The sequence below is a fragment of the Aedes albopictus genome, chromosome 1, assembly GCF_035046485.1.
Source record: "Aedes albopictus strain Foshan chromosome 1, AalbF5, whole genome shotgun sequence".
Taxonomy (NCBI): domain Eukaryota; kingdom Metazoa; phylum Arthropoda; class Insecta; order Diptera; family Culicidae; genus Aedes; species Aedes albopictus.
In genome coordinates this window covers 20963288-20989754 of record NC_085136.1, presented here as the reverse complement: position 1 = coordinate 20989754, position 26467 = coordinate 20963288, and the positions used below count along the sequence as shown (strand labels likewise).

Below are 26467 nucleotides of genomic sequence, written 5' to 3'. Positions count from 1 at the left end.
TCTCACGTGATTCCTCCTCTGATTCCTCCCGGAATCAATTTCAGATTTTCTACAAAGCTTTCCGGGGTTCATTCAAAGGTATTTCCCGACTTTCGTTTAACTCTAGTAGGATGTTGGGGTCAATATGGCTCAGACAGACACGCTGAACGTTCACTACGTCATCGTGGTGCGAAGAACCTAACATCTTAGGAGGGTTAAATAGATTCCAATTGATTTTTTTTTTGAATACCACGAAGGGTTCCGCTTGGGATTGCTCCAGGGATTCCTCCCGGAATCATTCTAACAAAATTCTCCTGGGCCTCCTCCAGGAAACTGTCGAGACCCTTCAGAGATTTTCCTCTATGGATTTCTCCCGGGGTTGCTCCATAGGTATTTTCCGAGATTCCTTCAATGATATTTTGAAGGATTCTTCTCGGAATTTCTCCCAGAATTTCCCCCGGGATTCTTTCAGAGATTTCCCACCAAGGATTGGTGGATTATTCCCCCAGAGACATTTCCCAGTATTTCTCTCCGAGATCCTCCAGGAATTTTAACTGGGATTTTGTCACACGCCATGCAAAAGTTATCCAAGATTCACACAAATCTGATCTAGGGACTGCTACAAAAAATGAGTAAATCACATTGCTGGACTTGAAGGTGAAATCTAATCAGTGTAAGTAAGCCGTATAATATACTTCATTGTGTCAGGAATATAAAACGGCTTGAATTGACGCGATATTAGCACTTAGGTCAGCGCTTGCGCCGTAAGTGCGATTTACTCATTCTTTGAGCTGTTCCACTCTAGCTAAGAAATAAGTGATTTTTACGACCGTGCAGGAATTTTTCCTGGATTTCTTCAGAGATGTCTCTCGTAAGTTTTCCTGGAATATCCCTCAGATTTTTTTAGTATTCCTCGAATGAATTATACCTGGAATTTCTCAAGGATTTCTTCAGAGATATTTCCCGGGCCTACAAAGGGAATGGAAAAAAAGAGTAGCGGAAAAAATAAATATTATTACTAATTAAATTCAACTGTGTCACATTTTAATTAAAGGCTAATTAATCTAAGACGAGTAAAGCATGTGTATTATTAGTTCGACGCTACTCCACGGGGATTGTGTTTTATTTGGGGGAAAATAGGGTAATTCGCCAAAGGTTAAATGGTTAGTACTGGAATTTTTGTTTTTATTTGTTTTTTTAGAGAATAATTCAACGGTAGTAGAAAAATACCCAGTGAACGTCTAAATCCAGTCATTGCTTCTACTTCCCATTTTCTAAGAGAAAATAAAACATTTGTATGGGATATCTGGAACCCAAGTGTTGAACGCATCCTTGAGCTTGCTCATCCTAATGTTGACCGATTTTCGCTAATTGTTGAATGGTTCATTCCGGTAGTCGAAATTTTTAATTTTATCAGATTTTCATTTTTAAGTTTCCAGGGAGCTTCAGAAAGGTTTTAGGGTTTTCGGGGGTCCCTAGTACTTCTGAGGGGTTCCAAGGATTTTCAGGGAGTTCAGGAGGAATCTGGACGGGTTTCCAGGGGATTGAGAGGGCAAGGAAGTTTCACGGGCTTAAGAGGGGTTTCAAAGCTTATCCAGGGTATATCAGGGAAATATTTCCTGGGGCACTCTTGACACCCAATAAAAACTGGAACGCTCCTAGGGTACCCGCTAAAACGTCTCTGAAACCGCATGGAATGCTCCTGAAAACCCATATAACCCCCTAGAACACACATGTATCACCCCTGGGACCCCCTAGAGCCCCTTGGAACATCCTTGAAACTCCCTGGCACGCCCATAAAACTGTTTGAAACCTGCTGAAAAACCCTTGAAACTCGCTGGAACATCCCTGACACGCTCTTGGACCCCCGAAAACCTCCTGGAATACCCCTGAAATTTCCTGGAACGCTCCTGAAACTGCTTGAAAACCCCCGGAACACACCTGAAACCCCTTAAAAAATCCCTGGAACGCTTCTAAAACCACCTGAAACCTGGAAACCCTACGGAGCACTCTTGGAGCTAAATGTTATATTTTTTCGTTTAATGTTTTGATACTGAATCGCTTCCCGAGCAAAGTTTCATGACAATCGGATAACATACTGTGTTATCTGGTAACAAAAATAACTAAATTTGTTCTCAATTTGGTTGAATAAGCTGGCAACATAACAAACATAATTACAACCAAGTATACCCGTGATATCATTAAAATATCTCATTATGTTATCATCAAAGGCACCCTGATAACAGCTTCTGTTAATCTATCAATTTCATCCAATTGAAAACTCATTTAGTTATCAAAAAGATATTTGCAACAGTCATTGATTACTAATTATCAAGTGGAAAACTGACACTGAGAAAGATAACAAGTGGTAGTCGAAATACGCGTATCTGTCAAAGGATAAGCAATTAGGGCGAAAATAAAAGGTACGAAACTGATTAAACTCATTCGAAGATGAATTATCAAGTTGATAACACACAATTGTAAAATGAGTTCACTAGTTATCAGTTTGTTATTGGTTACTGTTACTGTACTTTACTCGGGTTATAGAACAACTAAGGCCATGAAGATATAATGGGTTCAATGATGATGATTTGTCAAGGTTTAACCCTTTGGAGACGGCATTTTCACCTCTCTGGATGCAACCTCGCTAGTCTAGACCACGTTTGTAATGGTCGTTTTTCTCGACTGGGCACACACGACCAAGGGTTAAAGTGATTGCTTCGTTTCAGGTTGCTTCTACTTAATATCTTATACTGCGTATGTCGGCATACTTTGTGTACCATTTTTATTTTGACAATTGATTTTTTTTCCAAGCTCATTCAATATTCAATATTTTCACAAGTTTCAACTTTTTCTGCATATTAACACAGACGCCCTGAGGACGAATTTGGCCTTTCATTCGCTTGTGAGTTATATGGCTACATAGAACGTGCAAACTCAATTTTATTTTAAAAAATATATCACTGAGAGATGGGAGTAGTTCAAGCATTCTCCTTTCTTGATTACGATTGGATTCAAACGTCTTTCAGAACATGCTTCTCATCCATGAACTACACATTTTGTGCTGAAGTTGCCTGGATAATTCTCGTGGTTGCTTGTGTTTCATTTGTAACTGAGAGCAACTCCACCATCCCCCGCTTCAAAGGGAAACGTTTCTTGTGCTCAAACATCTCCACATGCCGAATTTGGTTACATTTACTCGATAAGTTCTCGAGTTATGCAAACATTTCCCATTTTCGCACCTTTCGATGCGATTTTCTCTCTCTAGAGGACGACTTTGCTACTTTTGGGAATCACTGTTCCAAAAAAATATGTGGAAAAAGCTCTAGTTTTACCCCTTGAGATGTTTCTAGAGATATACCTTGATAAATCCCAAAAGGAATTCTTTGAGAAATTGGTGTTCGAATCGCTAGAGATCCCTAGAAGAATCCCTGGAGAAGTTCTTGCAATTTCTGCCAAACTCTTTGGAAGAATCCGTTGATAAATCTCTAGAGGAATCCCTGAAGAAACCACAAATGGAGTTACTAGATAAATCCCTAATAGAATTTTTCAAGGAATCCTCCCAGGAAGACATGAAAAAATCTCCAGAGGAATTCCTGATATTTTTTGATGAATTGCGATAGAAAACTTTGGAAAAATGTGCAGAGGAATTTGTGAGGAAAGTCCAGGAGGAATCCTAGCAGCAATAACAAGAGGAAACACAGTAAGAATTTCTGGAGTAATCACAGAAGGAATTATTGGTACAAACCGCTGGAGGAATTGGTGAAAACATCCTGCCCACCAGAAATTCCTAGGGAAATCCCAGCAAGAATTCTGGAGGAATCCATGAAAACATCTCCGAAATAATTCCGGGAGGAATCTTTCGAAAAATCCCAACAGAAATTGTTAAGAAGAATTTGACAATCTGGAATTAAGCATCGGATTAACTTCTTACATTAGAGTTAATTTTTATTGAAACACATTTCGTCAGGTCATATTAGGTGGACTTATTTCTATAGTGATGTTTATACAGAAAGATCATGTTGGATTAATACTATCACGTGCTTCTCTCGTGGCACATATACGAGTTCATATTGCGTAGAGATTGCATACAAGTTGCAAAACTCAAGTTTACCACTAATCTAGATGAACATTTGAAAAGGGCCTATCTGCTTTTTGTAAACAAACATGTTTCTGTCTCTGTAGGGCCCATCTGCATCCACCCACGCACATCAACACCCTTAACAGATAACTTGAAGAACACTCTTTCTGATAAGGGTGTTGATGTGCGTGGGTGGATGCAGATGGGCCCTACAGAGTCAAAAACATGTTTGTTTACGCAAAGCAGATAGGCCCTTTTCAAATGTTCGTCTAGTAATGCTCTTCATGCAACCGTGCATGCAATGTTGAATAGACTTTATATTTGGATGTGAGTTTCGCTCACACTTCTCGCTCGATGGCTGACAGACGTCATTGGATGTGTCTGATGAATGATGAATGGCAAATTGTTATTGTTTACATTTTACTCAGTAACGATGATCTTCCCGATCATCTAGTGAAATGTTTTTCTCAACAGCAATCATAGAAGGAATCCCAACAAGAATTCCAGGAGCTATCACAGCAGGCAAAATATCAGATAGATTCTTATAGGCATCTAAAATTGCTTAATGTATTCTTTCCTGTAATACTTCAATATTGCTTCTGGGATTCCTTTCGGGATTTCACATGGTATCGTTTCCTCGAGGGTATCCTATTACTCAATCCTTCTGGGATTCCATCCGGGATTTCCCCGGAATTATTTTTTCTATCTGAACTCCGACGATTCCTACAGGAATATCTACCAGGATTTCTCCCATGATTAGTGTTAGGATTCTTCCAGGCATTGTTTCTCCAATATGTCGAGGAATTACTCCATAAATATTTTTCGGAATTCCTCCACGGAGAGATTCCGGCGAGGAGTTCTTCGCACTTTTCTTCCAAGAATCGTTCTGGCATTGTTTTTCTGACTTCATTCTCAGATGGTTCCCAGGATTCTTCCTGTACTTTCCAAAGGGTCCACCTGGAATTTATTTGGGGACTTGCTTAGGAATTCCTATCAAGTTTCCTGTCTGGATTGTTTAAAGAGCTCCTTTAGGAATATGTTTTCGAATATCTCCAAAGATTTTTTCAGAGATTCCTCATTTGTTCCTAGATTCCCCCATTTCTTCCTGAAGTTTTAGCTAGGAGTCCGCTCAGAATTTCCTCAAAAATTTCTGTAGAGACTCCACCAGATTTTTTTCCCGATTTTTTCCAGGATTCCTCTAGGGATTCTTCTGGAGTTTTCTCCAAAATACCTTCAGAATTTCCTTAGAGAACATTATGTTTTTGAAAGCCTACAAGGAAGTCCACCAACACTTTTGCTATTTTCCACAGGGATTGCATCAGGGTTCAGTCTTTTGCTCGGGAATCATCTATTACGAAAAAATATAACGAAGCCTTACAAATGCATATTAAAATATAACATCTTGTAGTGGATTACTACAAATGCGTAATAAATTAGAACATTACATGTGGACAAATACAATACAGAACCTAAATTTTGTCCTGTTACCAGTGGATAACAATTTCCGATCCCAGGATGACGAGGTTTCATAATTGTTGTTGGTCCATCAGTCAATCCTGTAACCGTGTTCTATCTGGCAGGATGCCTTTTTGTTTGCAGCATTAGTTGCTTTCATATATGGAGTTCAGTCTAAGGGCACATCCTTAATCTCGTTTTAATATTTAATATGAGAAGTTTACATTTTGATGTCCCTTTTAGGGAAGAGTCTAAATATTCATGACTTCTAGTTAATCAATTGCCAAAATGATATAGGCCATCCAAATTAGACTGATGAGATCTTATGATGCTCTATTACGCCAGAATGTGAATTTGACTTGGGACAATATTCACAAGTCAAAATGGGACAGATGACACGAAAAATAAAACTTGTAATACATCATGGGATTTCGTCCGAAATTCCTTTCAGAATTTCTCTTGGAAATAGCAGGAGAGCAAGGTAGATATGGTCTAGTAAAAACAGTGGTTTAATCTTTTGATCAACGTTTTTTGTCTAATAGTTTGCCAAACTGTAACTGTCCTTTGTGCTAATTTGATTCATTAATATTTATTCTATTAAAAATCGTAAGACAAATTGAATTTCAAGATACTGAAAAGTTAGGCCATGAAAACATCATTTGATAGAAATATAAAGGGTTTAGCATTATTTGTATAATTTCTCGCTAAAAATGTCGACGTTTTCAACCACTGTGCACCGTAGACGTTGCTACTCGCCCAGTAGCACGGAAAGGTTGCGGTCGGTATATTTTTGGTATTTTCATGCATCAGCACCCTTTGGCTTTTAAGCTACCAGCAGGAACTGCAGGGAAAGTGGCGGTTTCCACCTCTAATTTACTCTTAAGACGTCATAATAGATTTATAGCCTGATGGTTGGAGGCTATCGATTGAACTGCCGCCGTCGCTGGTTGGATTACCAACCAGCAAGCAAGCAACTCCCATCGATCGATTCCGATTTCCGGCCAACACTGAACCACCTTCTCCGGTTTCTCTCTCTCTTCTTCCACAGGTTAACAAGATGCAACCGGTTCTGTGTCGAGTGGAGAAGGTCCTGCTGGAGTGACCTCCATCGTCGTCAATCTTCCGAGCGCAACCCCCACATGCAACCAAGGACGGTTCTCCCTCGTGAAGGAAACTACAACTAAAGTCATAAACCTCGTCCTCGCTCTGACGTCGTCGTTCGAGCGCCGCTACAGTGCATTGGAAACTGTGTTGAAGTAGTCCAGCAGCGTCCGGTCACCGCATACAAAGGACATCCGACCTCATACACACACACCCCCTTGGGCGCGCGCGATGTTCGTCCTTGAAAGCCAACGAAGAAGGCGGTGGGAAACAACTAAAATCTAAGCCATCTTTTTTGTGTTACAACAACAACAAACAAGGGTCTAAGGTCACGCGATTGGTTAGCGACCGGACTGGACTGGACTGAACTTAGGAGCCCGCGTGAGTGGGCTGGAAATAGCATTGGCCTACTAAGGCTCACGAAGTGCTGTTATCGCTCGCGACAATCATAGCCCTTGAAAGGCCCCCCAACAGCAGCTGTTGTCGCCGTCAGCGCTAGGACCTGGAATGATGTTTGGTCAACGCAGTGAAAAGATGGATCTGAACAATGAGAACATTCAGTCCGCCTCGGAGATTATTGAAAGTGAGTATGAGCGTTGATACTAACAATTTTCACCTAATTTTTGACGACCTTATAAGCATTTAGTATTCGCTATCTGCGCGGTAACATCAGGCTAACCTGTAACAGCTACAACATTCTGATAATTTAATGAGTACCAAGAGCCACTCCTAATATTATATTTTTTATAAGATTACTCCAAGAATTAATCCAAAGATTGTTCCAAAAATTCCTTAACGAATCCCTTCAAAGATTCCAGCTATTCCTCAAAAGAAACCTCTCGGAATTCCTTCAAGAACGCTACAGGATTTTTTCAATAGATTTCTTTGACGATAAATTAAAAAAAATCCGTAGATTTCTCGTAAGCATCCTGTACGAATTTCTTCAATACCTTGAGAAATAATTGGAATAATCTTGAGTGATTTTTTGGAAAAATCCTTGAAATAATTTCTGGAGTAGTACATGGAAGGTTTCCTTGAAGGCTAAGTTCTTGAAAAAAACCGGAATGAATCTTATGAGAATACTTGGAGGAATTCTTGAAAAAATCCCTAAAAAAATGGAAAAGTCCTCAGAAGAATCCATATGAAAAAAACCTTAGAAGAATCCTTAAAATAACTTTTAAGTTCTTGAGGAAAATCTCATGGTAATCTTTGGAGAGATCCTCAAAAACGAATTCCTTAAGGTGTCCTTTGAGGCTTCTTTGGAGATCTTGGAGCTTGGAGAAAGTCAGAATAAATCCCCAGAGAAAGTCCCGGAGAAGTCCTTGTTGCTGAAGAAGACCCTGAAAGAATCGCTACATAAATCACTGGGCAAATTCCTAGAGAAATCTTTCGAGAAATGGCCAGAGAAAGCCATTGTGAAACCATAAGAGAAATTCATGGGCTTATCCTTGGGGAATGCCTAAATAAGATGAATGTCTCTAGAGTGTATTCCTAAACACAAGTCAGATGAAGCAAATAAAGAATAAATAAATAAAATCCTGGAGGAATCCCTGGAATAACCTCTAGAGAAATTGTCTGAGGAGGTCCTAGAGATATTGCTGCAGATATCCCTATAGAAGTCCTTGGAGAAATCACCCAAGGGAACCTTTAGAAAAATTCCTTGATGAATCCCTGAAATAATTGCTGAAGGAAACGCTGTTGGAATTACTGGATGAGCTCTTGAAAGACTTTCTTAAAAATCTAGAGCAAAATAAATACTGGATTGGGATCTATCCCAGAAGTAACAAAGAACAAGAACTTTCTCCTGGTGGTCCTTTGAACATATTTTCAAGAATTTTTTTTCAGATTTTTATTCCAGAATTCATTTAGCATCCAGAATTCCTTCAGTATCCAGAAAGTCTTCTAAGATTTTGTTAGATATCCCTTCAGGAGTGGTATTAGAAAGGTATTTCTGATGTTATGGCAAGGTAATTTTGAAAGGTGTTCAAGAAGTAGTGAACAGTGGTCCAAATTGCGACTAACAATTTAAAAAAATAATGGATTACCGGAATTCTCAAGTATCAAATGTTTAAAAATCTGTTTGACGAAACAACGACAACTGTTTCAAATCCTTGATAAAGGTCCAATAATTTCAACCTTGGAGAAAAAAAAATCAAATTTACCCAGCACCAAACGTGGTTAAAGCAATTAGAAATTCTTCTCAATATTGTTGAATATTTTTTATAGAAAATCCACCAAGTGGTTTCTCAAGCAATTTTCCAGTGATTGCTCCAGGAATTTCTTCAGCAACTCCTTTTTGCGTTCCTCAAGGTATTTCTCTGAGATTCTTTCAGACATTTCTCTTTTAAGAATATCTCCAGGGGTTTCTACAGGAATTTGACAGAAGACTCATTCAAAATTTCGTCCAGGGATTTTTTTCAGTAATTACTTCATGGCTTTCTTCTGACACATCTACAGGAATTTCTTGAGAAATATCTCCAGAGACTCCTTGAGTAGTTTAAAGGTTTTTCCATGAATATCAGCAAGGGGTTTTTAAAGATTTATTTTCCAGGAATTCTTTCAAATATTCCTTTTAAAAGTACTTTAACTAATTACACAAAATATATCGGATACATTTGTCGGGATGCCGTAATACAATTATCCAGGATTCCCTAAATCCTCAAGATACCACTTGAGATTCCAAGAAAAAAATTGGAAATATTTTGAAAGCATCTGAAAAACAAAACAACACCTTTGAAGCAATTTCTGAAATAGCCTTTGAAGTAGTTCTTGGAGGAATGAATTATAATGGTTCTGATGAAATTCCTAGAAGAATTTTGTAAGAAACTTTCACAGGAATTCAAGGAAAAATTCCTGGCGGAGTTTTTAAAACAATGCCTCAAGGACACCCTTGAGGAGTTTATTAAGAATCTCTTGATAATTTTCTAGAGAAATTACAGAGGAATTCCTGAAAGGCACCGTGGAGGAATACTTATACAAACAAATTTCTGAAGAAACATTCAGAAAAACTCCAACCCTCCAACTTAAACTTCTAAGGGGCGATTTCTTCACCCTGGCTTAAGCGTTAAGCCAGGTTTAACTGTATGGGTAAGCCTGGCTTACCGGTTAAGCCGAGGTGAAGAAATCGGCCCTAAAAGCAAAAAACAAACTGAATTTCTCAAGTAATCCAGTAGAGCAATTTCATGATTCATAATCCTCTGAAAATGCCCTTCAAGAATCTCTTGAGGAATTACTAAAAGAAGGTCACTGGAGGAATCTTTTTTGATACTTCTGGAGGAATCGCTAGGGGGACTTCTATAAAATCTGTTATGGAATTTGTGCAGGAATTGAATTTTTGAATAGCTAGATGAATACCTGGAGAAACACCAGGACGAATCTGTTGGGAAATTTCAGCATGTAAGAATTCCTGAAAGAAGCTATGTAATTTTCAGAAAAAAATATTTTAGGCATTCCTGGGAAAGTTACAGAATCCTTCCGGGATCCGAATTCTTTCTGAAGTGGTACCAGAATCTTTCTAAAATGGTTCTCGAATTCTCAGGATGTTTCCTGACTTTTCCTGGGATGGCAACAGAATCCTTCAGCAATCCTAAACCACTCTGAAGGAATTCCAGAATTCTTCAACGATGATTTCCGAATCTTTCTGGAATAAATTGCTGAATAATTATGGGATGGTTCCAGAATCTTCTTTGGTGTCCTTCAAGTACGGTTACAGAATTCTTCTGAGATAAATCCTGACTCCATCCGGGACACATCCGAAATCCTTCTGAAATTTTTTATTCTTAATCACTTAACCTAATTTACAGCTCTATTGTCCACTAGGGCACTACGTGAGCGATTTCAATTGACAGCTGTATCTACAGTATTGTACAGAGCCTAGATCCTTCTGAAATGAGTCCAGAATTTTCCTGAAATCATTTCAGAATACTTATGGTATGGCTCCTGAATTCTTCTGAAATAGTTTCTGTATCCTTCTGGGATGGTTATTGAATCCTTCTGCGGTTTTTCGGTTCGTGATACCAGAATCTTCCTGGGTTGGTTCCAGAATCGTTCTGGACTGGTTCTGAAATCCTTCTAGATCCTTTCCTAAAGCCCTCTGGGATGGTTTTATAATCGTTATGAGATGCTTCAAGAATTCATTTGCGAAAGTTCAAGAATATTTCTGGTATGGTTTCTAAATTCTACGAGGGTTCTATAATTTCCACTGGATAGTTCTAGAATGCTTTAAGAATGTTTTCAAAATTCTACTGGGATAGTGGCAGAAGCTTCCTGGATGATTTCAGAATCCTGCTGGGTTGTTTTAGGAATCCTTCTGAGATGGATTATGAATCCAACTTGCATAGTTCCGGAATCATTTTTGGATGATTCCCAAATCCTTGTTGGGTAGTTCCAGCACCCTGCTGGAATGAATCCTGGGAATGATCCCAAATATTTCAAGGATGGTTCCAGAATACCTCTAGTACGGCTCCTCAATCCTTCTGAAATGGTTTTGCATCCTTTCGGGATGGTTCCTGAATCCTTTTAAGATTGTTCCAAAATCTTTCTGGGATGGTTCCAGTATCCTTTTTGGCTGGTTTCAGAATCCTTCGGATTTTTTTCTGAATTATCTTCTTTGGTAACTCCTGAATACTTCTGGAATCGTGATTCAAGATCCCAGAAGGATTCTCGATTTTTTCTAGAAAAAAATCCTTAACGGTTCTGGAACCTATCCAGAAGGATTGAAGATCCACCCCAGAAAGGGTTTCGAAGTTTCACAGAACAATTATTGTAGCGTCCCTGAAGGATTCGGGAAGCATCTCTAAAAGATTCTGGAACAAAGTCATGTAGGTTCTTTATTGTTACTATTCTGGAACCACTCCAAAAGAATCTTGAAACTTTCCCAGAACAATTCTGCAACCATTCCTGAAAAATCCCGGAAAAACTGTAGAAGGATTTTGGAACTATTCCGTAACGATTCAAAAACCTTCCCAAAATGACTAGAAGTTTTCCAGGTGAATTCTTGAAGCATCCCATAACAATTCTGGAACCATTCGAATAAAAAGCTTGGAATCATCCTTCAAGGGTCTTGGGACTATCCCACAAAGATTCTGAAACCTATCTAAAAGGATTCCCGATCCATCCCAGAAAGATTCTTGAAGTTCCTCAGAAGAGTTCTCGGGGCATCCCAGAATGATTTGGGAATCATCTTTGAAGGATTCTGGAACAACCCCATATGGATTCAGTAATCTCCCTAGAAGGATTCAGGGGCTCCCCAAGGAACATTCTTAAAGTTTCGCAGAGGAGTTCTTGAAGCTCCCTGTAGGATCACCAATCCTTCTCTGAAGGAGAGCCGAAAGGGGTTCTGCAACAATATCAAAAAGATTCTTGAACCATCTACAAAGAATCTTCGACGAATTCTTTACAGAATGGCGCAAGAAATTCAGTCGGGACCACCCGTTTCATCCCTTCTGAAGGTCAGCAGAACGCTTTCATAATGGAAGAAGTTTCGTGGGAGCAAACCACGAAAGAATCCTTGAAGAATTCCTGAAAGAATCTCAAGAAGCGTCCCTGACAGAATTTTGGAGTGATTCCTTGAAGGAATCTTGGATACAACCTAGGAAGGAATACCTAGAGAAATTCTTGAAGTAAACCCGAAAGGACTCATATAGGTAAATCACCAAATCAATTCGAAAGGTTTCCTGGAAGGAATCTTGTGAGAAATCTCTGAAGGTATCCTGGCAGAAATCTCTGAGGAAATCCGGAAAGATTCAATAAAGCAATTGTGCGAGAAATCTCCGAAGGAATCACCGAAACATGAAGAAATCCCGGGAGGTAACAACGAAGGAATTCCCGAAAGAGTCCATGAAAAAAGCCCGGGAGAGATTCCTAAAGGATTTCCGTGAGAAACTGGTTTTTGGACGGATGTCCTTTGAAGTTCTTTCTGTGTTTTATCTTATATGTTTTCTGTGATAGAGGCCTCACGGAAAACAGTTAAGAGTGGAATGTCTACAAAATTTAATCTCTATATTCATCTAAGAGCGCTTCCTGAGAATTCTCCAATAGTTCTTTCCGGCTTATTATTATTATGTATAATTTGACCAGCAGGTTTGTGTTCCCCAGAAAGAAAATATAGGTAAGTGTAATGGATTGATGAACTTAGTATCTGTATCAGCTTGAGTGGTAGATAACAATTGGAATTGGTTTTGTCAGCAAGTCAGCAAGCATCCTCTAAGTAGGACAGTGGATAAACTTGGCTATTACCAGTCTCTGCTGTAGATCCTTCAACATATGGCAGCAACTCTGGTTATCCTGAAACATAGGGATTTCTGTTTGCTCTTCTTCCAAGTCCTTTCTCGGCTTTTCACCTTTTAAACTTTTACAATTTGGCTTTCTGATGTCTCAGTTGCTTGTAGAAGTATCACGAATTGACTTCTTGGAATCGACTTAACACTCCCACTGCCATGCTATAAATCACTTACACCAACTGCCATGGCTCAAAACAGTGGGAACGGTATTTTTCAACTTTAATATCTCAGCCGTTTTTCATCATATTTACTATATGATCTAGGTCATCCAAACTATTCAGGAATTCAGACATTCAAAGTTCGCAGGCTCTTGTTTCTCTTTACTTTATTAGTAAAACTCTTTATCGATTCTGTTGTACTGTTCTGCCAAGAATTTTCTCCAATATCCCCTTCAGGAATTTCTCCAGGATTCACCGCGAAATCCTCCAGCAATTCCTCCAGAAATAATTCCTGGCATTACTCCGAAAATTCTTTTAAAGTTCTCCCAGAAATTTCTTTAAAAGTTTATCTAGGAAATCCTCAAAAATAACTTCAGGAATTACTCCAAGAATATATCACGGGACTGCTCCGAGAATTTCTCCAGGGATTTTTTCGGATATTTTTCAAGGAAATCCTCCAAGAATTTGTCCAGGAATTCCTCCAAGAATTCTTCCTACAATTCCTTCAAAAAATTCCTTCAGAAATTCCTCCAATACTTTCGCCAAAAATTCCTAAAACAAATCCTTCCAGGTATTCCCCCAAGAATTTATGCCAATAATACCTCCAAGAATTCCTGCAGGAATTTCTCAAGAAATTCCTCCAAAGTTCTTCAAGAATTCTACCAAAAATTCCTACAAGAATCCCTCCAGGAATTCCTTCAATAGTTCCACCAGGAATTTCTCCAAGAATACTTCCAGATATCCTTCTTCATTTTTTGCTAAGAATTTCTTGAAGAATTCCTGTAGGTATTCCTCCACAAGAATTTCTCCAGGAAGTCCTCCAAGATTTCTGCCAATAAATTCTCCAAGCATTCCTTCGAGAACTCCTCCAAGAATTTTTCCAGGAGTTCCTCCAAGAATTCCTTAAGGAATGCCTCCAAAAATCCCTCTAGGAATTTCTCCAGAAAAGAAGTCCTCTAGAAACCTTCAGGAAATCCTCCAGAAATTCTTAGAAAAATTACTCCAAGGATTTCTCCGAAATTTATTTCAGGCATTTCCCCAGAACTTCTTCCAGAATTAAATTTTCAAAAGAATTCCTACAGAAATTACTACAGGAATTTCTCCAGAAATTCTTCGAAGAATTCGTCCAGGAATTTCCCCAAGGATTTTCAAAGTTTTTTTTTAAGAATTCTTCCAGAATTTTCTCAATGACTACCTTCAGGATCCTTCAAAAAACCTTTAGAAAATACTTCTGAGATTACTCTTAGAAATCGTCCGAGAATTTCTCCTTTCCTCAGTAAATCCTCCAAAAAAATCTTAAGGAATTACGCCAAAAAATCCAACGGAAATTTCTGCAGGGGTCCCTCTGCCAAGAATTCATCCAAAAAATCCTTCAGCAATTCCTCCTCGATTGTTCAGGAAACCTCCACAAATTCCTCAAGAAAATACTCCTTGGACAACTCTAGGCATTCCGCCGAGAATTCCTTTAGAGATTTCTACAGGATTTATGCCGAGACTTCTTCTAAGGATTCCTCCAAGAATTTCTCCAGGAATTACTCCAAGAATTCTGTTAAGAATTCCTCTAAAAATCCCAACAGGAATTTCTCCAAAAATTCCTCCAGGAATTTCTCCACAAATAAACTCCATGATTTTTTTCAAGTATTTCTCCAGATATTCCTTCAAGACTTCTGATAAGAATTCCTCCAAGAATCCGTCCAGGGATTCCTTTAATATGTTTTAATTCTGCCAGGAAATTCTTCAGAAATTCCTCCAACAGGAATCCCGCCAAGAATTCCTTCGGGAAATCTTCCAAGAGTTCCTCCAGGAATTCCTTCAAGTCATTCGCCAAGAATTCTTCCAACAATCCCTTCTCGAATCCTCTTCCAGGAATTTCTTCAGGAATACTTCCAAAAATCTTTCTAGGAATTTCAATTCATTGAATTATTCTTTCAGGAATTTAGGAATTTCTTCAAGATTTACTTTCTGTAAGAATTCATGTAGCAATTTTTGAAGGAATTTCCTGAGGGATTTCTTACAGGAATTTCTGGAGGATTTTCTGGAGTATTTCCTGTAAGAAATCATGAAGTGATTTATGGTGGAATTCTTAAAATAATTCCTGGAGGATTACCTGGTACATATCTTGGAAGAATTCCTGGAACAATTGCTGGAGGAATTTCTGGAGAAATTTCAGTAGTAATTGCTATAGCAATTCCTGTAAGTATTCCTCTACAGATTTCTCCTGGGATTTCTACTGACACTCCAGAAATTCTTCTTGGTATTCTTACTGGGATTTCTCCTAGAGCTCTTTCATTTAATTCTCCCGGAATTTCTACCAGAATTCTTCCACGGGTTATTCCTGAGACTGCGGCGGGAATTTCTCCAGGATTCTTGCTGGATTTCTACTGGGATTCCTTCCAGCATTCCTCTGTTTATATCTCCCTAAATTGCGTGATTTATTTTAACGTGGTTTCTTAAAGGAATTCCACCCAATATTCATTTAGGAATTCTTTCCTTTACAGATTTCTGGACGTTTTCAGGGATTTTTCTTCCGCGGTTCCTTCATTGGTTTTTATACGATTCTTTTAGGGATTTCTCCCGGGAGTTTCCAAGAAATGATTCCTGAGTTACCGTCTAAGGCTCCTCCAGGGAATCCTATACTATTTTTTCTTGGGATTAATTCAGAGATTTCTCCTGGGATTCTATCAGGAACTTTTACGAGTTTGTTTTGGAGATTTCTGTCGGGGTTCATTCTGGGATTTATCTAGGATATTCAAAAGGACTGCTTTTGAGCTTCTTGCAGCGATCACTCCCAGATTTTTTAAAGATTTCTTTAGGGAATTCCGCAGGATTTCCCTCAGAGATTTCTCCCGAGATTCCTACTTGGATATCTTCCGGCATTTTTTCAGGTATTCCTCCCAGAATATTCATTCCTTCATAGATTTCTCTCACGAGTTATTTATTGATTATTCTCGGGTTGCTTGTAGAGATTGCTTTTCAGAATCCTCAAAGGAATCTCCTCAGAATCCTCCTCAGAAGGGTTCTCCTCGGAATCCTCTTGGCTTTCTCCTCAGAATCCTTGGAGGATTCTCCTCAGAATCCTCGGAGGATTCTCCTCAGAATCCTCGGAGGATTCTCTTCAGAATCCTCGGAGGATTCTCTTCAGAATCCTCGGAGGATTCTCCACAGAATCCTCGGAGGATTCTCCACAGAATCCTCGGAGGATTCCCCACAGAATCCTCGGAGGATTCTCCACAGAATCCTCGGAGGATTCTCCACAGAATCCTCGGAGGATTCTCCACAGAATCCTCGGAGGATTCTCCACAGAATCCTCGGAGGATTCTCCACAGAATCCTCGGAGGATTCTCCACAGAATCCTCGGAGGATTCTCCACAGAATCCTCGGAGGATTCTCCACAGAATCCTCGGGGGATTCTCCACAGAATCCTCGGAGAATTATCCACAGAATCCTCGGAGGATTCTCCTTAGAATCCTCGGAGGATTCTCCTTAGAATCCTCGGAGGATTCTCCACAGAATCCTCGGAGGATTCTCCACAGAATCCTCGGAGGATTCTCCACAGAATCCTCGGAGGATTCTCCACAGAATCCTCGGAGGATTCTCCACAGAATTCTCGGAGGATTCTCCACAGAATCCTCGGAGGATTCTCCACAGAATCCTCGGAGGATTCTCCACAGAATCCTCGGAGGATTCTCCACAGAATCCTCGGAGGATTCTCCACAGAATCCTCGGAGGATTCTCCACAGAATCCTCGGAGGATTCTCCACAGAATCCTCGGAGGATTCTCCACAGAATCCTCGGAGGATTCTCCACAGAATCCTCGGAGGATTCTCCACAGAATCCTCGGAGGATTCTCCACAGAATCCTCGGAGGATTCTCCACAGAATCCTCGGAGGATTCTCCACAGAATCCTCGGAGGATTTTCCACAGAATCCTCGGAGGATTCTCCACAGAATCCTCGGAGGATTCTCCACAGAATCCTCGGAGGATTCTCCACAGAATCCTCGGAGGATTCTCCACAGAATCCTCGGAGGATTCTCCACAGAATCCTCGGAGGATTCTCCACAGAATCCTCGGAGGATTCTCCACAGAATCCTCGGAGGATTCTCCACAGAATCCTCGGAGGATTCTCCACAGAATCCTCGAAGGATTCTCCACAGAATCCTCGAAGGATTCTCCACAGAATCCTCGGAGGATTCTCCTCAGAATCCTCGGAGGATTCTCCTCAGAATCCTCGGAGGATTCTCCTCAGAATCCTCGGAGGATTCTCCTCAGAATCCTCGGAGGATTCTCCTCAGAATCCTCGGAGGATTCTCCTCAGAATCCTCGGAGGATTCTCCTCAGAATCCTCGGAGGATTCTCCTCAGAATCCTCGGAGGATTCTCCTCAAAATCCTCGGAGGATTCTCCTCGGAATCCTCAAAGGAATCTCCTCAAAATCCTTGGAAGATTTTCCTCAGAATCCTCAGTGGATTCTCCTCAGAATCCTCGGAGGATTCTCCTCAGAATCCTCGGAGGATTCTCCTCAGAATCCTCGGAGGATTCTCCTCAGAATCCTCGGAGGATTCTCCTCAGAATCCTCGGAGGATTCTCCTCAGAATCCTCGGAGGATTCTCCTCAGAATCCTCGGAGGATTCTCCTCAGAATCCTCGGAGGATTCTCCTCAGAATCCTCGGAGGATTCTCCTCAGAATCCTCGGAGGATTCTCCTCAGAATCCTCGGAAGATTCTCCTCAGAATCCTCGGAGGATTCTCCTCAGAATCCTCGGAGGATTCTCCTCAGAATCCTCGGAGGATTCTCCTCAGAATCCTCGGAAGATTCTCCTCAGAATCCTCGGAGGATTCTCCTCAGAATCCTCGGAGGATTCTCCTCAGAATCCTCGGAAGATTCTCCTCAGAATCCTCGGAAGATTCTCCTCAGAATCCTCGGAAGATTCTCCTCAGAATCCTCGGAGGATTCTCCTCAGAATCCTCGGAGGATTCTCCTCAGAATCCTCGGAGGATTCTCCACAGAATCCCCGGAGGATTCTCCACAGAATCCTCGGAGGATTCTCCACAGAATCCTCGGAGGATTCTCCACAGAATCCTCGGAGGATTCTCCACAGAATCCTCGGAGGATTCTCCACAGAATCCTCGGAGGATTCTCCACAGAATCCTCGGAGGATTCTCCACAGAATCCTCGGAGGAATCTCCTCAGAATCCTCGGAGGATTCTCCTCAGAATCCTCGGAGGATTCTCCTCAGAATCCTCGGAGGATTCTCCTCAGAATCCTCGGAGGATTCTCCTCAGAATCCTCGGAGGATTCTCCTCAGAATCCTCGGAGGATTCTCCTCAGAATCCTCGGAGGATTCTCCTCAGAATCCTCGGAGGATTCTCCTCAGAATCCTCGGAGGATTCTCCTCAGAATCCTCGGAGGATTCTCCACAGAATCCTCGGGGGATTCTCCACAGAATCCTCGGGGGATTCTCCACAGAATCCTCGGAGGATTCTCCACAGAATCCTCGGAGGATTCTCCACAGAATCCTCGGAGGATTATCCACAGAATCCTCGGAGGATTCTCCTTAGAATCCTCGGAGGATTCTCCACAGAATCCTCGGAGGATTCTCCACAGAATCCTCGGAGGATTCTCCACAGAATCCTCGGAGGATTCTCCACAGAATCCTCGGAGGATTCTCCACAGAATCCTCGGAGGATTCTCCACAGAATCCTCGGAGGATTCTCCACAGAATCCTCGGAGGATTCTCCACAGAATCCTCGGAGGATTCTCCACAGAATCCTCGGAGGATTCTCCACAGAATCCTCGGAGGATTCTCCACAGAATCCTCGGGGGATTCTCCACAGAATCCTCGGGGGATTCTCCACAGAATCCTCGGAGGATTCTCCACAGAATCCTCGGAGGATTCTCCACAGAATCCTCGGAGGATTCTCCACAGAATCCTCGGAGGATTCTCCACAGAATCATCGGAGGATTCTCCTCAGAATCCTCAGAGGATTCTCCTCAGAATCCTCGGAGGATTCTCCTCAGAATCCTCGGAGGATTCTCCTCAGAATCCTCGGAGGATTCTCCTCAGAATCCTCGGAGGATTCTCCTCAGAATCCTCGGAGGATTCTCCTCAGAATCCTCGGAGGATTCTCCTCAGAATCCTCGGAGGATTCTCCTCAGAATCCTCGGAGGATTCTCCTCAGAATCCTCGGAGGATTCTCCTCAGAATCCTCGGAGGATTCTCCTCAGAATCCTCGGAGGATTCTCCTCAGAATCCTCGCAGGATTCTCCTCAGAATCCTCGCAGGATTCTCCTCAGAATCCTCGCAGGATTCTCCTCAGAATCCTCGCAGGATTCTCCATAGAATTCTGGGAGGTTCTCCTAAAATTAGCAACATAAGTGAAGTTTGCTTTTGAGATTGTTTCGTTATGATATTAGTGATATTTAATAATTTCTTATTTACAATCGAAAACAATATGCTCTCATAATAAACTTTACCAATTCAATTCATGTCTCCCCCCATTCTGCAGACCGCCTCTACTTTGTCGCCTTCAAAAAGGACTTCAAACCGCGCGGCACGTCCAACACGCACTACTTCAGCATCGACGACGAGCTGGTGTACGAGAACTTCTACAACGACTTCGGTCCGCTGAACATCTGCATGCTGTACCGGTACTGCCGGTTACTAAATGAAAAACTCCGCTCGTCGCAGCATGCCAAGAAGAAAATCGTCCACTACACCACGGTAGATGCGTCCAAGCGGCTGAACGCCGCCTACTTGATGGGCGCCTACTCGGTGATTTATCTGAAGCGAACGCCGGACGAAGCGCTGAAACCGCTGACCTCGGGGTGTAACGTGCTGACCTATACCAAGTTCTGTGATGCGTCGTACGTGTACTCCGGCTACCGGATATCGCTGTACGATTGTATCCACGCTGTGGCCAAGGCACTGGAGGCGGGTTTCTTCCGATTTGATGACTTTGACGCCCATCAGTACGAGTACTACGAACGGGTGGAGAACGGTGACTTCAATTGGATCGTGCCGGACAAGTTTCTGGCGTTTTGCGGACCGCACAGCAAATCCCGACTGGATAATGGGTATCCAATTCATGCGCCGGAGACGTACTTTGAGTACTTCAGGAAGTACAACGTGACGACGATCATCCGGTTGAACGTGAAGATCTACGATGCGGCGAGGTTCACCAACGCGGGTTTTACGCATCACGATCTGTTCTTCGTGGATGGGAGTACACCGAACGATGCCATACTGAAGAAGTTTCTGACAATCTGCGAACAGGCGGACGGAGGCATTGCGGTGCACTGTAAAGGTGAGTTGATGGGTGGGATAGAGGGAATCCAGTGAACAATCTAACAAGCGTGATCAATCTCATTGTAGCGGGTCTCGGTCGCACGGGTACCCTAATCGGAGCGTATCTCATCAAGCACTACAACTTTAACGCACTGGAAGCGATCGCTTGGCTGCGACTATGCCGACCCGGATCCGTGATTGGCCATCAGCAGCAGTGGATGCTGAGCAAAGAGGCCTACCTGATGAACGAGGGTGTGGCCTACCGGAAGCGCCACTCCATTAGCAAACCTCCGAAGCACGAGTTCGGAATCTACAGTATTAAACAGTATGACGAGAGGGCAACGGAGGAACAGGAAGTCAGTAAGGACTCCGGTGTGCGGTCGCTTCTCTCGACGACTTCGTCGTCCGAGTCCTCTTCCAGCGGATCGTCATCGACGACTTCCTCGACAACCACAACTCCGGTGGCCAACAAGGTGCCGATTGCGACGATCGCCGGAAGCTGCAACAACAACCGGGTGCAGATGCTGCTGAAGGAGCGGGTCCGGGGGATTTCCCACAAGGTGGACACCATGCGGCTGAACGACGAGGATGTAACCAGTAACAATCTGAACAACAACTTTGACGGCGGAACAACGAGAACCACCACCGGGCTGATCGTGGATGTGGTCGATGGGGTCGGCACAGTGCCGCCACCAGCTTTGACCGCGGACATGAAATGTGCCACCATTCCGGTTACGAGGCGATCGAAAACGGTACGAACCAGCCGGTTGATCACGATGGAGCAGTCGCAGCAGACGCAGGGCGACAAGCTCAATCAGATCAAGGCCATGCGGAGGAGACCGTCCCGGTCGGCGAATGTTATTACGCAGTGGTAAGTCCGGACGTTACGGGTTACGGTAAACTTGAATGCTTGCTTTCTAAAAAGTGTTTCGGATTTGCTTAAGTCTTGCTGGTTTGTTTAGAAGCAGTGCCGGTGATGAGTGAGAATGGAGTGGGGCTGCCAGTTTTGGTTTGAGTAGAGTTAGGAAAGTTGTAGGATGGGAGGTCGAAGGATAAAACGTCGAAAAGTGCATTCAAAAGTCAGAATACGACTCAGTTAATCTGAAAACCTCATAAAATTCCCTGAAACTCCTCTTGAACATCTTTGAAATTCCCCTCCCCCTGAAGTCTTCCTGGAACCACCAGAAATCCTCCTAAAATTGCCCTGAAACTCTCCTGATGCCTTCCCGAACCCCCTGAGAGGGGTTCTTCCAGAATCCTGGGAGGGATTCTCCCCAAATCCGAAGAAGGATTCTCCCCGAATCTGGAGAGGAATTCTCGCAGAATCCGGAGACGGATTCTCCCAGAATCCGGAGAGGGATTCTCACAGAATCTGGAGAGGAATTCTCCCAGAATCTGGAGAGGAATTCTCCCAGTATCCGGAGAGGAACTCTCCCAGAATCCGGAGAGGGATTCTCCCAGAATCCGGAGAGGGATTCTCCCCGAATCCGGAGAAGGATTCTCCCCGAATCCGGAGAGGGATTCTCCCAGAATCCGGAGAGGGATTCTCCCAGAATCCGGAGAGGTATTCTCCCAGAATCCGGAGAGGGATTCTCCCAGAATCCGGAGAGGGATTCTCCCAGAATCCGGAGAGGAATTCTCCCAGAATCCGGAGAGGGATTCTCCCAGAATCCGGAGAGGGATTCTCCCAGAATCCGGAGAGGGATTCTCCCAGAATCCGGAGAGGGATTCTCCCCGAATCCGGAGAGGGATTCTCCCCGAATCCGGAGAGGGATTCTCCCCGAATCCGGAGAGGGATTCTCCCCGAATCTGGAGAGGGATTCTCCCCGAATCCGGAGAGGGATTCTCCCCGAATCCGGAGAGGGATTCTCCCCGAATCCGGAGAGGGATTCTCCCCGAATCCGGAGAGGGATTCTCCCCGAATCCGGAGAGGGATTCTCCCCGAATCCGGAGAGGGATTCTCCCCGAATCCGGAGAGGGATTCTCCCCGAATCCGGAGAGGGATTCTCCCCGAATCCGGAGAGGGATTCTCCCCGAATCCGGAGAGGGATTCTCCCCGAATCCGGAGAGGGATTCTCCCCGAATCCGGAGAGGGATTCTCCCCGAATCCGGAGAGGGATTCTCCCCGAATCCGGAGAGGGATTCTCCCCGAATCCGGAGAGGGATTCTCCCCGAATCCGGAGAGGGATTCTCCCCGAATCCGGAGAGGGATTCTCCCCGAATCCGGAGAGGGATTCTCCCCGAATCCGGAGAGGGATTCTCCCCGAATCCGGAGAGGGATTCTCCCCGAATCCGGAGAGGGATTCTCCCCGAATCCGGAGAGGGATTCTCCCCGAATCCGGAGAGGGATTCTCCCCGAATCCGGAGAGGGATTCTCCCCGAATCCGGAGAGGGATTCTCCCCGAATCCGGAGAGGGATTCTCCCCGAATCCGGAGAGGGATTCTCCCCGAATCCGGAGAGGGATTCTCCCCGAATCCGGAGAGGGATTCTCCCCGAATCCGGAGAGGGATTCTCCCCGAATCCGGAGAGGGATTCTCCCCGAATCCGGAGAGGGATTCTCCCCGAATCCGGAGAGGGATTCTCCCCGAATCCGGAGAGGGATTCTCCCCGAATCCGGAGAGGGATTCTCCCCGAATCCGGAGAGGGATTCTCCCCGAATCCGGAGAGGGATTCTCCCCGAATCCGGAGAGGGATTCTCCCCGAATCCGGAGAGGGATTCTCCCCGAATCCGGAGAGGGATTCTCCCCGAATCCGGAGAGGGATTCTCCCCGAATCCGGAGAGGGATTCTCCCCGAATCCGGAGAGGGATTCTCCCCGAATCCGGAGAGGGATTCTCCCCGAATCCGGAGAGGGATTCTCCCCGAATCCGGAGAGGGATTCTCCCCGAATCCGGAGAGGGATTCTCCCCGAATCCGGAGAGGGATTCTCCCCGAATCCGGAGAGGGATTCTCCCCGAATCCGGAGAGGGATTCTCCCCGAATCCGGAGAGGGATTCTCCCCGAATCCGGAGAGGGATTCTCCCCGAATCCGGAGAGGGATTCTCCCCGAATCCGGAGAGGGATTCTCCCCGAATCCGGAGAGGGATTCTCCCCGAATCCGGAGAGGGATTCTCCCCGAATCCGGAGAGGGATTCTCCCCGAATCCGGAGAGGGATTCTCCCCGAATCCGGAGAGGGATTCTCCCCGAATCCGGAGAGGGATTCTCCCCGAATCCGGAGAGGGATTCTCCCCGAATCCGGAGAGGGATTCTCCCCGAATCCGGAGAGGGATTCTCCCCGAATCCGGAGAGGGATTCTCCCCGAATCCGGAGAGGGATTCTCCCCGAATCCGGAGAGGGATTCTCCCCGAATCCGGAGAGGGATTCTCCCCGAATCCGGAGAGGGATTCTCCCCGAATCCGGAGAGGGATTCTCCCTGAATCCGGAGAGGGATTCTCCCCGAATCCGGAGAGGGATTCTCCCCGAATCCGGAGAGGGATTCTCCCCGAATCCGGAGAGGGATTCTCCCCGAATCCGGAGAGGGATTCTCCCCGAATCCGGAGAGGGATTCTCCCCGAATCCGGAGAGGGATTCTCCCCGAATCCGGAGAGGGATTCTCCCCGAATCCGGAGAGGGATTCTCCCCGAATCCGGAGAGGGATTCTACCCGAATCCGGAGAGGGATTCTCCCCGAATCCGGATAGAGATTCTCCCAGAGTCCGGAGAGGGATTCTCCCAGAATCCCGAGAGAGGGTTTCTTCCAGAATCCGGAGAAGTATTCTTCCTGAATCTGGAGAGGGATTCTTCCCGAATCCGGAGAGGGATTCTCCCCGAATCCGGAGAGGGATTCTCCCCAAATCCGGAGAGGGATTCTCCCAGAATCCGGAGAGGGATTCTCCCCGAATCCGGAGCCCAGAATCCGAAGAGAGATTCTCCCAGAATCCGAAGAGAGATTCTCCCAGAATCCGGAGAGGGATTCTCCCAGAATCCTGGTAGGGATTCTTTTACAATCCGGGTAGGTATTCCTCCAAAATCCTGTCAGGGATTCGTCCAGAATCCTGTCAGGGATTCGTCCAGAATCCTGTCAGTGATTCGTCCAGAATCCTGTCAGGGATTCGTCCACAATCCTGTGAGGGATTCGTCCAGAATCCTGTGAGGGATTCGTCCACAATCCTGTCAGGGATTCGTGCAGAATCCTGTCAGGGATTCGTCCACAATCCTGTCAAGGATTCGTCCAGAATCCTGTCAGGGATTCGTCCAGAATCCTGTCAGGGATTCGTCCAGAATCCTGTCAGGGATTCGTCCAGAATCCTGTCAGGGATTCGTCCAGAATCCTGTCAGGGATTCGTCCAGAATCCTGTCAGGGATTCGTCCAGAATCCTGTCAGGGATTCGTCCAGAATCCTGTCAGGGATTCGTCCAGAATCCTGTCAGGGATTCGTCCAGAATCCTGTCAGGGATTCGTCCAGAATCCTGTCAGGGATTCGTCCAGAATCCTGTCAGGGATTCGTCCAGAATCCTGTCAGGGATTCGTCCAGAATCCTGTCAGGGATTCGTCCAGAATCCTGTCAGGGATTCGTCCAGAATCCTGTCAGGGATTCGTCTAGAATCCTATCAGGGATTCGTCCAGAATCCTGTCAGGGATTCGTCCAGAATCCTGTCAGGGATTCGTCCAGAATCCTGTCAGGGATTCGTCCAGAATCCTGTCAGGGATTCGTCCAGAATCCTGTCAGGGATTCGTCCAGAATCCTGTCAGGGATTCGTCCAGAATCCTGTCAGGGATTCGTCCAGAATCCTGTCAGGGATTCGTCCAGAATCCTGTCAGGGATTCGTCCAGAATCCTGTCAGAGATTCGTCCAGAATCCTGTCAGGGATTCGTCCAGAATCCTGTCAGGGATTCGTCCAGAATCCTGTCAGGGATTCGTCCAGAATCCTGTCAGGGATTCGTCCAGAATCCTGTCAGGGATTCGTCCAGAATCCTGTCAGGGATTCGTCCAGAATCCTGTCAGGGATTCGTCCAGAATCCTGTCAGGGATTCGTCCAGAATCCTGTCAGGGATTCGTCCAGAATCCTGTCAGGGATTCGTCCAGAAACCTGTCAGGGATTCGTCCAGAATCCTGTCAGGGATTCGTCCAGAATCCTGTCAGGGATTCGTCCAGAATCCTGTCAGGGATTCGTCCAGAATCCTGTCAGGGATTCGTCCAGAATCCTGTCAGGGATTCGTCCAGAATCCTGTCAGGGATTCGTCCAGAATCCTGTCAGGGATTCGTCCAGAATCCTGTCAGGGATTCGTCCAGAATCCTGTCAGGGATTCGTCCAGAATCCTGTCAGGGATTCGTCCAGAATCCTGTCAGGGATTCGTCCAGAATCCTGTCAGGGATTCGTCCAGAATCCTGTCAGGGATTCGTCCAGAATCCTGTCAGGGATTCGTCCAGAATCCTGTCAGGGATTCGTCCAGAATCCTGTCAGGGATTTGTCCAGAATCCTGTCAGGGATTCGTCCAGAATCCTGTCAGGGATTCGTCCAGAATCCTGTCAGGGATTCGTCCAGAATCCTGTCAGGGATTCGTCCAGAATCCTGTCAGGGATTCGTCCAGAATCGTGTCAGGGATTCGTCCAGAATCCTGTCAGGGATTCGTCCAGAATCCTGTCAGGTATTCGTCCAGAATCCTGTCAGGGATTCGTCCAGAATCCTGTCAGGGATTCGTCCAGAATCCTGTCAGGGATTCGTCCAGAATCCTGTCAGGGATTCGTCCAGAATCCTGTCAGGGATTCGTCCAGAATCCTGTCAGGGATTCGTCCAGAATTCTGTCAGGGATTCCTCCCGAATCCTGTCAGGGATTTCTCCCGAATCCTGTCAGGGATTCCTCCCGAATCCTGTCAGGGATTCCTCCCGAATCCTGTCAGGGATTCCTCCCGAATCCTATCAGGGATTCCTCCCGAATCCTGTCAGGGATTCCTCCCGAATCCTGTCAGGGATTCCTCCCGAATCCTGTCAGGGATTCCTCCCGAATCCTGTCAGGGATTCCTCCAAAATGCTGAGAGAGATTCTCTCAGAATCCTAAGAGAGATTCTTTCAGAATCCTAAGAGAGATTCTCTCAGAATCCTAAGAGAGATTCTCTCAGAATCCTAAGAGAGATTCTCTCAGAATCC

The 26467-nt window shown here is 44.5% G+C and overlaps 1 protein-coding gene across 3 annotated transcripts in view; it reads left to right on the top strand.

The window, feature by feature from the left end:
* Window positions 1-26467, top strand: part of LOC109433622 (mucin-5AC) — an 87552-nt gene that overhangs the window by 34100 nt on the left and 26985 nt on the right. For all 3 annotated transcript variants that reach the window (XR_002135707.3, XM_019710062.3, XM_019710061.3), the window contains exons 2-4: window positions 6564-7199; window positions 19561-20358; window positions 20427-21210. Coding sequence is in view for 2 of the 3 variants with exons in the window: in XM_019710062.3 (XP_019565607.3) it covers window positions 7124-7199; window positions 19561-20358; window positions 20427-21210 (1658 nt within the window). In the remaining variant the exon portion in view is untranslated. The remainder of the gene's footprint in view (window positions 1-6563; window positions 7200-19560; window positions 20359-20426; window positions 21211-26467) is intronic.